This window comes from Schistocerca nitens, chromosome 10 (assembly GCF_023898315.1).
Source record: "Schistocerca nitens isolate TAMUIC-IGC-003100 chromosome 10, iqSchNite1.1, whole genome shotgun sequence".
NCBI classification, from domain to species: domain Eukaryota; kingdom Metazoa; phylum Arthropoda; class Insecta; order Orthoptera; family Acrididae; genus Schistocerca; species Schistocerca nitens.
The window spans coordinates 16,212,394-16,225,283 of NC_064623.1; the positions used below are offsets into that span (position 1 = coordinate 16,212,394).

Here is a 12,890-nt window from a genome sequence, read left to right on the forward strand (position 1 = left end):
GTATATATGGGTGATATGAGATGATTGCAAAAATTCTACAAGAGGTTTTTTTACATGTTCCTTATATACTAGATTCTTCATTACAAACTAACTTAAATATTTCAAGCTATTATCTAAATCTTAAATATTTCCATTTTTGCTAACATTAATTAGATATTTCATTCATTTAATATCTACATGGAATAAGTCAGTTTAGAGTTAACCATAAATTTTCTTTTTAGATACTAGAAACAACTTAAATAATCACTCTGTGTCTATTACTGAATAGGTCAGTTTATGCTAATTACACTTTCCAGTCTATGTATAGTCTGCAACATTTCATTACTAATCTTGGGACTTGGTTGTAGTCTTGTCTGCTGTTTCGCCCAGTGAGGTCTGCAATGTCCATTCATCTCGCCTCCCCATTGGGTTCTGCAGGCCATCTGTGCAGCTCCAACAGACATATGAAATATGGGTAATCTATGTCATCTTTTGTCGTGCCTCCTCTTCAATGGCTAAGCAACACTTTTTTTTCATTGTTTGACTCATGTTGCCTCTGTTTTTAGTCTGCAACATAATTGTGTATGTTGTGCCACTTCTTCAGTGGCTAAGCACAACATTTTCACTATTTCACTCATGTTGCCTCTTCTTATGATTTGCAGCATACCCATGGTAACAACGGATCTTCTTGGCCCCCACTTCGCATAGATTCTTGAATGATCACGCCACACGACGTGTGACTTTAGATTTTTCGTTCTCTTCACTTTCCATTCGCCGATTCTCCGTCTCTGGTGTCAAGCTTCGTAATGCGTTCTTTGGATTGCCTGCAGCTGACGATCTTCTGCAGTAGGGTGTTCTTTTTCTTCAAATTCTTCATCTGATTTATATCAATGCTACTTGTAGACCTCCGTGATGTTCGAGACTAAACTGACGATCAAATTTCCAGTTAACATCAACAGACAGCTCGCTTCTTGTGTAGCGTCTTTGAGTGTTGAACTTGAGGCGAATGTTGGCTCGTTCTCGCTCGGCCTCTAGGTCGCAAGGCGAGCGAACTCCCGACGTCGACGCCCTCCACCTACGTCGTGGAACGTCTCGCAGATCGTAGTTTCCGTTTCTGGAGCCGTGCAGCCAAAAGATGACTCGCCCCTTCAGATAGAGGCAGCAGTCTCTCAGGTTGTTTGGGCTGCGGCCTCAGCGATGGGCATGGTGTCTCCACACACGCTACAGAATGACGAATATGGAACATAAAGAACACGTATAGACATTACATATAGACATGAATACAAATATAATGTCCATTAATGTCACTCATTAAATTTTATCCCCAACAATCAGTGCTCTTGTTCACTAATATCTGCAGTTTTTAAGCCATTGTAATAGTTCATAGCATTCATTTTCCCACTAATGTCAGATACTAGTTGTTTGCAAATGCGATATTTCATTGTTTCAGAGTTATTTTTAATGCTCTAATCACTTTCGTTTCCGCTGGTTATCCCGAGTTTCTGTCCTGTTCAGTTCCAGCCACAATCCTATTGAATTAATGACTGTTACTTCACTTCCAGTAGGTTATGCTGAGATTGTGTCCTGTTCGGTTCCGTGCACAATACTATTGAATTAATGACTCTGGTACCTCACTTCCAGTACGTTATGCTGAGATTCTGTCCTATTCAGTTACAGGCAGAACAATGCTTAAATAACTGACACTTCACTGGGCAACCAGCACTGCGACAATTCAATAGGCAAGCAAGTTCAATAACTCATTGTGCTTCTTCTTAATCTAAGCCATCTGTTCAATTATATGAAATGTAATCAAAAAATTACATAACCAAATATTAAGAAACTGCACTCAGACGTAATTTGTTATGAGCCATTTAAGAAATTTGCTGAGAATGCCATCAAGGTACCGAAAAAATGCGGCAGGCAGTATGTTTAGCTCGAACAGCAGTCTATGATACTAGTAACAGCTGCCAAAGGTAAGGAATGCTGTCGACTGCCTGCAACTGGGGACGGGATCAATCTGCCAGAAGCTCCACCTGAGGTCTATCGAGAAACAATGGGTACTCTGTGACAGTTCTGGAGGAGGTCTTCCAGCCTCTCATGCTGCCCTGTCTGTGTTCCAATACCCAATAATTGTATTTACGTGGGGAGATTCTAGGACAAGACGGACAGATTCATCTGACTTACTGCCACTTTTAGCGGGTTATTATGACGGTTGGAACTTCAATAGTGGCAAGTATACAGGGTGAGTCACCTAACATTACCGCTGGATATATTTCGTAAACCACATCAAATACTGACGAATCGATTCCACAGACCGAACGTGAGGAGAGGGGCTAGTGTAATTGGTTAATACAAACCATAAAAAAATGCACGGAAGTATGTTTTTTAACACAAATCTACGTTTTTTTAAATGGATACCCGTTAGTTTTGCTAGCACATCTGAACATATAATCAAATACGTAATCAGTGCCGTTTGTTGCATTGTAAAATGTTAATTACATCCGGAGATATTGTAACCTAAAGTTGACGCTTGAGTACCACTCCTCCGCTGTTCGATCGTGTGTATCGGAGAGCACCGAATTACGTAGGGATCCAAAGGGAACGGTGATTGACCTTAGATACAGAAGAGACTGGAACAGCACATTACGTCCACATGCTAACATCTTTTTATTGGTCTTTTTCACATGTGCATTACCATGAGGGGTGGTTTCCGTTTTCAATTACGGAGTGGAATAGAGTGTGTCAAAAATGGTTCAAATGGCTCTGAGCACTATGGGACTTAACTACTGAGGTCATCAGTCCCCTAGAACTTAGAACTACTTAAACCTAACTAACCTAAGGACATCACAGACATCCATGCCCGAGGCAGGATTCGAACCTGCGACCGTAGCGGTCACGCGGTTCCAAACTGACGCGCTTAGAGTGTGTCCCGATATGTCAGGCCAATAGATGTTCAATGTGGTGGCCATCATTTGCTGCACACAATTGCAATCTCTGGCGTAATGAACGTCGTACACGCCGCAGTACATCTGGTGTAATGTCGCCGCAGGCTGCCACAGTACCTTGTTTCATATCCTCTGGGGTTGTAGGCACATTACGGTAAACATTCTCCTTTAACGTACCCCACAGAAAGAAGTCCAGAGGTGTAAAATCAGGAGAACGGGCTGGCCAATTTATGCGTTCTCCACGTCCTATGAAACGCCCGTCGAACATCCTGTCAAGGGTCAGTCTAGTGTTAATTGCGGAATGAGCAGGTGCACCATCATGTTGATACCACATACGTCGACGCGTTTCCAGTGGGACATTTTCGAGCAACGTTGGCAGATCATTCTGTAGAAACGTGATGTATGTTGCAGCTGTTTGGGCCCCTGCAATGAAGTGAGGACCAATGAGGTGGTCGCCAAAGATTCCGCACCATACATTTACAGTCCACGGTCGCTGTCGCTCTACCTGTCTGAGCCAGCGGGTATTGTCCACGGAACAGTAGTGCATGTTCCGTAGATTCACTGCCCCGTGGTTTGTGAAGCCCGCGTCAACGGTAAACAGGTAGAACTGCAACGCATTCTCTGTTAATGCCCATTGACAGAATTGCACTCGATGATTAAAGTCATCACCTTGTAATTGCTGATGTAGCGACACATCAACGGGTGAAAGCGGTGACGATGCAGTATGCGCATGACACTTCTTTGACTCAGTCCACCGGCTCTCGCAATGTCCCGTGTACTCATGTGTGGGTTCATGGCAACAGCAGCTAACACACCAACTGCACCCGCTTCTCCTGTGACGGGCCTGTTACGGACCCGTTTGCGTGCTACGACCATAACTGTTGCATACAGTTGGCGGTAGATGTTTTGCAATGTGCGGCACGTTGGATGCTCTCTGTCCGGCTACCGTTCTGCATACACCCTGCAGGCTTCAGCTGCATTTCGTCGACACTCGCCGTAGATGAGTATCATCTCCGCCTTTTCAGAGTTCGAATACACCATGGTCACAGTTCCTACAACACTACACTATCACAGACGTCTGGTAACACGGTGTACTACAGTTGGTCTGCGTGCGGAGACGAATGCAGAATAACAATAGCAGCAAGCGCTACATGCGGACACTGCGACAGCTAGACCAAACCACAACAATGCACTACAGCCACACCCGTAAACACGGTCGTCATCGTAAACATGTCCCTGCAGAGGCTGCTCGCCGACCGTGGCCCGTGTTTGTTACAACACGCAACTGAACGTCGGAGGTTTCAAGCGTCAACTTTAGGTTACAATATCTCCGGATGTAACTAACATTTTACAATGCAACAAACGGCACTGATTACGTATTTGTTTATATGTTCAGATGTGATAACAAAACTAACGTGGTTCCATTTAAAAAAAACCTAGGTTTGTGTTAAAAAGCATATTTCCGTGCATTTTTGTATGGTTTGTATTAAACAATTACACTAGCCCCTCTCCTCACGTTCGGTCTGTGGAATCGGTTCGTCAGTATTTGATGTGGTTTACGAAATATATCCAGCGGTAACGTTAGGTGACTCACCCTGTATATTTACAGCTCGTATAAAATAGATATGTATTGCAAAGTTTTACTAACCTTCAAAGTAGTCACCAGCATTGTGTATAAACCATTGCGAGTAGGATACTCCTAGCCGTGCCAGTTGTGTTGACAGTTTGAGTGGCGCGGTCTATTGCCCAACGAATTTTAGCAGCTCTGAAGCGAGTGCCGTGAAGTGTTTCCTTCAGCTTAGAAATCGAGTTGAACTCAGGAAGGCTTAAGTAGGTGGTATAGCACTAACAGCTCCATCATGCAAACAAATCAGTAACAGCTTGCACTGTACGTGCTTGAGCTTTGCCCTGCAAAATGATGGCCAGGTCCTGCAGAAAGTGTCATCACTTATGTCTCTATGCTGTTCATTTTTGGAACGCAACCTATGACCATCTGCAAGCTGTTAGTGATTTGTTTGACTGATGGGGCTGCTAACTGCTATACCACCTACTGCACTCCCCTGGCTTAAGCCCTCGTGAGTTGAACTCGATTTCTAAACTGAAGGAAACACTTCACGGCATTCGCTTCAGAACTGCTACAAATTTCTCGGGCAACAGACCGCGCCGCTCGAACTGTGAACACAACTAGCACTGCTAAGGGTATCCAATGACTTCCACATCGCTCGCAACGGGTCATACACAATGCAGGTGGCTACTTTGAAGGTCAGTAAAACTTTGCAACACGTTTCAATTTAGTACGAGCTGTATATAAATAATTGCCACTATTAAAATTCCAACCCTCTTATATGTAGATCTGACAGGTTATATCACTTTATCCGTATGCATTCTCGAAACCTCTTCCGCAACTTTGTCTCTATAAACCAGAGATATAGCATAAGGTTGCACAAAGAATTTCTTTTGCGGACATACATTAAATTTGTACCGACGATTCCTTAACGATCCTATTTTTGGCAGAAACACTTCTTTGTTCCACAGCAGCATATTTCGTACCTCACTACACTCAACAGGCCCTATCTACTGCACAGTTTTTATTTTGTTTTCAATCACCTCTCCAGTTTCTCTAATCACTGCTTCCTCCTTGTCTTCACTGTCTTCTTCAGCCAATTGCTCAGATGATCGGTATTTCCCATTATGACAATCAGCCTAATTAAGCGTAATGGGAGTGACTGGAAATTGCGCTTGTATAAGACACTCTTCGAATCTAATACAAATGGTTACCCCCTTATTCAATGGAACTTCCTCTCTTCCTGGGCCAAGAATCACTCGGTATTCATTCCAAAATTCATGCCTATTATTAACTGCAAAATTTGGCACGATTACGAAACCGGCGTCTAGTTTGTGTCCTTGACTCGTGAACTCCAAAAGAATCTGCAGGCTGGCTGCCACGCGTTTCCCAGGCAGAGCCCCTTTCACTTTCGTCCTTTTAATGGCCGGTGCTGGTCGGCTCCTTTTCTCGGAACAACGCTGAGCTGCCTCAGAAACAGCAGTAATACGGCTGCCACTGTCCCGAATACCGTGCAGTCGTACCCCTCATATTGAGACAGTGATCAGGGGTGGAGGTTCTGTCGAGTTAACACTCCTTATTCCTCCGGCAACATCTCCGACAAGTCCTCGTAATCTCACAAGTGTATTGTACTCTGCCTGATAATAGTCATGGGATCGTACTGAATCCTTCCCACACGATTCTGGCGTCAGTTTATTATCGGGCTACGATTTCGTTGTACACTACTGGCCATTAAAATTGCTACACCGCGAAGATGACGTGCTACAGACGCGAAATTTAACCGACAGCAAGAAGATGCTGTGATATGCAAATGATTACCTTTTCAGAGCATTCATACAAGGTTGCCTCCGGTGGCGACACCTACAACGTGCTGACATGAGGAAAGTTTCCAACCGATTTCTCACACACAAACACCAGTTGACCGGCGTTGGCTGGTGAAACTTTGTTTTGATGCCTCGTGTAAGGAGGAGAAATGCGTACCATCACGTTTCCGACTTTGATAAAGGTCGGATTGTAGCCTATTGCGATTGCGGTTTATCGTATCGCGACATTGCTGCTCGCGTTGGTCGAGATCCAATGACTGTTAGCAGAATATGGAATCGGTGGGTTCAGGAGGGTAATACGGAACGCCGTGCTGCATCCCAACAGCCTCGTATCACTAGCAGTCGAGATGAATGGCATCTTATCCGCATGGCTGTAACGGTTTATGCAGCCACGTCTCGATCCCTGTGTCAACAGATGGGGACGTTTGCAAGACAACCACCATCTGCACGAACAGTTCGACGACGTTTGCAGCAGCATAGACTATCAGCTAGGAGACCATCGCTGCGGTTACCCTTGACGCTGCATCACAGACAGGAGCGCCTGCTATGGTGTACTCAACGACGAACCTGGGTGCACGAATGGCAAAACGTCATTTTTCGGATGAATCCACGTTCTGTTTACAGCATCATGATGTTCGCATCCGTGTTTGGCGACATCGCGGTGAACGCACATTGGAAGCGTGTATTCGTCATCGCCATACTGGCCTATCACCCGGCGTGATGGTATGGGGTGCCATTGGTTACACGTCTCGGTCACCTCTTGTTCGCATTGACGGCACTTTGAACAGTGGACGTTACATTTCAGATGTGTTACCACCCGTGGCTGTATCCTTCATTCAATCCCTGCGAAATCCTACATTTCAGCAGGATAATGCACGACCGCATGTTGCAGGTCCTGTACGGGCCTATCTGGATACAGAAAATGTTCGACTGCTGCCCTGGCCAGCACATTCTCCAGATCTCTCACCAATTGAAAACGTCTGGTCAATGGTGGCCCAGCAACTGGCTCGTCACAGTACGCCAGTCACTACTCTTGATGAACTGTGGCATCACGTTGAAGCTGCATAGGCAGCTGTACCTGTACACGCCATCCAAGCTCTGTTTGACTCAGTTCCCAGGAGTATGAAGGCCGTTATTACGGCCAGAGGTTCTGGGTACTGATTTCTCAGGATCTATGCACCGAAAGTGCGTGAAAATGTAATCACATGTCAGATCTAGTATAATATATTTGTCCAATGAATACCTGTTTATCATCTGCATTTCTTCTTGGTGTAGCAATTTTAATGGCCAGTAGTGTAGGTCTGTTGGCACTGGTGACCGAACTTCTACCTCCTCGCCTTCCTCATCACATCGGTTACTTTCCCACCATTTTCCGCTCATGGTGACTCTTGTCATTTCCTCTTCCGAACTGTTGCCACATACCTCTTCACCCCGAATGTTGTCCACTATATTCTTGCCTTCCTGACTGACCACCCCTCTCATTTCTTCTGTCATTATTTCTATTGTACACCTGAGAGTTTATGTCCGCACACCCACCGTCGTCGCGACTGCACAGATATCACTTTGCCGTTTCCCCCCGACAGCGGAGCTGATCTCAAAAGTTTGTGTATATATGGTCCCGGCTAGTTAAGAATCATTCTCTGCCGTGTGGGTCGGGCATAAAACATCTCTGAATCATGCTGTGAATCCAATTGTGTGACCTTGCAGTTGAAAATTGATCTTGTTTTCTATTTCCAGAGATATTCCATACACTTTCAACCACGACGGATCCAAAGAGAGTTATTTTATTTATTACTCGGAGATAACATAACAATCGGGTTCCAGTCTATTTTTTCCAATTCTTGTTTCCCAAATAATTTGATTTAGTTACCTTTGTAGTCAATATGCCTTCGTTAATCCTATTATCTGTTTGTAACAGGTTGATCAGCGTTTCTCAGTAACCCTTGAATAGTCACAGATTTAATTGTCTGTGTACTAGCTGATTTTTGGGATGTAGAAAACACGGGGAAAGTCTCATATATATTCTATTTCACTGACACAATTCACTTCTTAAATTAATGAGAGATGGCACTGGGGAATCAATGAAGAAGGAGTTGATCTTAAAGTGTATCGTTTCAGTATAATAACAGTCTGTACCACATTTCTTCTCGTTCCTATCACCAAAGATATGTTTTCCCAAGAAACTGGCCTTTACCATTAATATCTGATAAATCATAAATATGTCTTTGGCTTTACAATGTCTAAGCTTCTTAATTCTCACGACACGATATTAATTATAAGTTCGAGTTCTTTCAATGTCCGTTCGGCACAAATTTAGTCTTTTCACTGGTACTATATCTCACGTCTCGTTTATTAGTAGAATCGCCTTGACAACGATCGGCAAAGATACTAGTACGATAAGGTCCAACTATTTTCTGTCCAAATATCCCAAGATAATCCATTATCCACCACTCCAGTGTCTAATCCAGTTATCAGAATGATATTTAGTTATGCTTATAATCCCTAACTTCCGACTACCACGGAAGACTGCGAACATGTACCATTGAAAACGAAGACTCAAGAGAGCTAACAATGCTGCGCATTAGTTTATATATTATATTCAAAACAAAACGGAGCTCTGTTACGTCTTCCTTGGATTCCCTTTGTACTACTTTGCGTTACTCTATTTCAAATATCTACTCTTTGTAAAACTTTAGCTAACTATTACTTCGAGAGACAACAACCGTTTTTCGGCTCTCCGGTCATTTCGTATTACAGAATTTAATCTAATATTCGTTTCTGAATACCCACACTCTAAAGAGCTGTTACAAGTTCCAACTCTCTTTCGTTCTCGTGCAGATTGTCTCTCAAATGTAAGCTCCAGCCCTCGAAGTAGGCTCTTAAACTAATCGACGGTTAAATCACTTTATTCTACCAGAGAACTGCTGGTAATGTACTTTCTAATTTTGAGAAGCACAATCTAATTATCTCGCACTCACTACAGAGAGTAAGAACTGGTTCTTTGTAATGAGTGCTTCGAATAACTTGGTAGGGCTCTTGTATCCCAATGATTCGGGATCCAGACACAGAATAATTTTCTGTTTTAGTTCTCTCCTGCATTTCCTATGCTCAAATGTCCCAAGAAACGCATCCTTAAATTCTTGAAATGAACGGCAGGTTGGCGCTACTATGAGCATTTTTTTTTCTGCTGCTGAGCCCTCGATATGATCACTGATAAAGTCTAACATTGCCTCCAGTGGCAACTAACGACTGAATTGTGGCAACCAGACCTTGGGATGAAGAGGGCTTCCATTCTCACTGAAATTCTGGAATCTTGGCGCTGAGACAAGACGCATGTAATCAAACGCTGGCTCCCCTCCAGTGGTTGTAGTTACGCCAGAATCAGACACTCCGGTCTGCTGCATAGGCCCCGAGATTTCATGTCGAGTGCTGCGCCAGTGTGTTACTTGAGCTCCGCACTGCACCTCCTAAGTGGGCTGCAGTTATGTGTGAGATCTGTTTGCCTCCCAGAGCGAGCGCCCTGTGGCCCGTTGCCTTGCCCTGACCCACACATGGCGAGCTACGAACAGCAGAGAAACAAAAAAATTCAGTTACAAATCATGATGGGTCTGACGAAAAACACAATATGAGTCAGGAAGAAAAAACGTCGAACACGAAAGACACACGGATGGCAGAGTCCACACCAGTAACGCCAAAGACGGATGCTGAGCCATTAGAATAGAAGAGCCCTGCCAAGTTATTTGAAGGACTCAGTAAAAAGAAATAGTGCTTAGATGCGTTCCGTAGTGAGAGCGAGATAATTGGATTTTGCTTCTCAAAACTACAAAGTACACTGAAGAGCCAAAGAACCTGGTACAGCTGCCTAACATCGTGTAGGCCCGCAGCGAGCACGCCAAAGTGCCGCAACACGACGTGGCATGGACTCGGCTAATGTCTGAAATAGTGCTGGAGGGAAATGACTCCATGAATCCTGCACGGCTGTCCATAAATCCGTAAGAGTACGAGGAGATGGAGATCTCTTCTGAACAGCACGTTGAAAGGCATCCCAGATATGCTCAGTAATGTTCTTGTCTGGGGAGTTTGGTGGCCAGCGGAAGTATTTAAACTCAGAAGAGTGTTCTTGAAGCCACTCTGTAGAAATTCTGTACGTGCAGGGTGTTGCATTGTCATGTTGGAATGGCCCAAGTCCATCGGAATCCACAATGGACATGAATGGAAGCAGGTGATTAGACAGGATGCTTACGTATGCATCACCTTTCAAGGTTGTATCTAGACGTATCAAGGGTCTCATATCCCTCCAACTACACACGCCCCACATCATTACACGGTCCCCACCAGCTTGAACAGTCCCGTGCTGATATGCAGGGTCCAAGGATTCACGAGGTTGTCTCCATACCCGTACACGTTCATCCACTCGATACAATTTGAATCTAGACTCGTCCGACCAGGCAACATGTTTCCAGTCATCAAGAGTCCAATGTCGGCTTTGACGGGCCCCGGCTAGGTGTAAAGCTTTGTGCCATGTAGTCATCGAGGGTACGAGAGGGCCTTCGCCTCCGAACGCCCATATCGATGATATTTCGCTCAATGGTTCGACGGTGACACTTGTTGATAGCCCAGCATTGAAATGTGCAGCAGTTTGCTGAAGGGTTGCGCTTGTGTCACGTTGAACCATTCTCTTCAATCGTCGTTGGTTCCCTTCTTGCAGGATCTTTTTCCGGCGGCAGCGATGTCGGAGATTTGATGTTCTATCGGGTTCCTGATGTTCACGGCACACTGGTAATATGGTCGCATGGGAAAATCCCCACGTCAGCGCTTCCTCGGAGATACTGTGTCCCATCGCTCGTGCGCCGACTATAACACCACATTCAAACTCCAATCTTCATAACCTGCCATTGTAGCAGCAGCAACCGATATAACAACTGCGCCAGACACTTGCTGTTTTACATAAGGCTTGCCGACGGCAGGGGCGTACTCTGCCTGTTTACATATACCTGTATTTGGATGCGCATGCCTGTACTAGTTTCTGTCGCGCTTCAGAGTATATTATTACCAGCAATCACTGATAGGAAAAAGTCGGATGAAGATCGAGTAGATTAAGAACCTACTTCGTGAGTCGGAGCCTATATTTGAGACACAATCTACACGAGAACGAAAGAGAGGACGGAATGAGAACTCGCAGGCGACCAACAGAAATAACGACTGAAGAAATGAGAGGGATGGTCAGACAGGAAGGCAAGAATATAATGGACAAAATTCTGGGTGAAGAGGTAACTGGCAACAGTTTGGTAGACGAAGTAACGAGCATTACTAAGAACGGAAAACGGAGGGGAACGATTCCGTGTGCCGTTTCAGCTGCATCTGAATGCGAGGTGACCTTTTAGAGCTCCTGTTCTACGTAAAGAAGCCTTTCCTCTGTCCTGTCGAAGCTTTGTGACTTGCCCACAATCGTCCTCTACCCCTACGTTGTGAGGGAGGTAACAGCACATGTACTGCTGTTTGCAGTTCAAATGGTTCAAATGGCTCTGATCACTATGGGACTTAACTGCTGAGGTCATCAGTCCCCCAGAACTTAGAACTACTTAAACCTAACTAGGCTAAGGACATCACACACATCCATGGCCAACGCAGGATTCCAACCTGCGACCGTAGCGGTCGCGCGGTTCTAGACTGAAGCGCCTAGAACCGCTCGGCCACACCAGCCGGCGCTGTTTGCAGTATACATGACTACTTTGGCGCGGTTATTTGTCAAGACTGCTGTTTTGTTGGCGCCTGCCGCTTCTCCTCTTGCTCAGAAGCCTCCTTATTAGCAACTAAAGCAGTCTGCCTCATTTCAATGCTACTCTCTCCTACTTCCTTTACGTGCTCACTGATTTTGCTCAGTAGATTAATCATCTCCTGTGAATGTTTCTTCGTGCCTTTTCCGTGCTGCCTCTTTATATTTCCTTTCTAACTCCTCCATTACCTGCTCAAATTTCCTCTCCACCTCCTCATGTTTCCTTTCCAATTCCTTCATCTCTTGCTGAAATTTCCTCTCTGCCTCCTCACGTTTACTATCTAATTCCTTCATCTCCTGCTCAGATTTCCTCTCTGAATCCTCATGTTTCCTTTCTAATTCCTGCATTTGCTGCTCACATTTCCTCTCTGCGTTCTCACATTTCCTTTCTAATTTCTGCATTTCGTGCTTTCTGTGCCTCTAAGCTTCCTTCATCCCTTTCAGAATTTGAAAGAGTAAATCTGCCTCCTGCTGGTGCTGTGTCCCTCCTGCTGGTGATATGACACGCGATTACATGCACTGCTGCACTGATGCGGCAGGATTATCCTATATTCTCTTTCGGCTTTGCTATTACTGGTGTAGACTCTACCATCTGTTGTCTTTCATGTTCGACCGTTTCTTTTCCTCACTCATATTGTGTATTTCGTCTGACCCATCATGATCTGCAACTGAATTTATTCTTTCTCTGCTGTTCATAGCTTTCTGTTCCATGGGAAAATATACCATCTCATCCTCTGACTCGTTCATATCCCTATCCCTTACAAAGTCCATTGTACTATCTACTTCCGCCAGAGACCCTCTTT

General features: G+C 44.7%; 1 protein-coding gene across 2 annotated transcripts in view; it reads right to left on the reverse strand.

Moving 5' to 3' along the window:
* Positions 1 to 225: 225 nt before the first annotated feature.
* Positions 226 to 12,890, reverse strand: part of LOC126210667 (proteoglycan 4-like) — a 587,840-nt gene continuing 575,175 nt past the window's right edge. For both annotated transcript variants that reach the window (XM_049939998.1, XM_049939997.1), the window contains one exon: positions 226 to 1,200. In XM_049939998.1, coding sequence (XP_049795955.1) covers positions 1,055 to 1,200 — 146 coding nt within the window. In that variant the 3' untranslated portion in view covers positions 226 to 1,054. The remainder of the gene's footprint in view (positions 1,201 to 12,890) is intronic.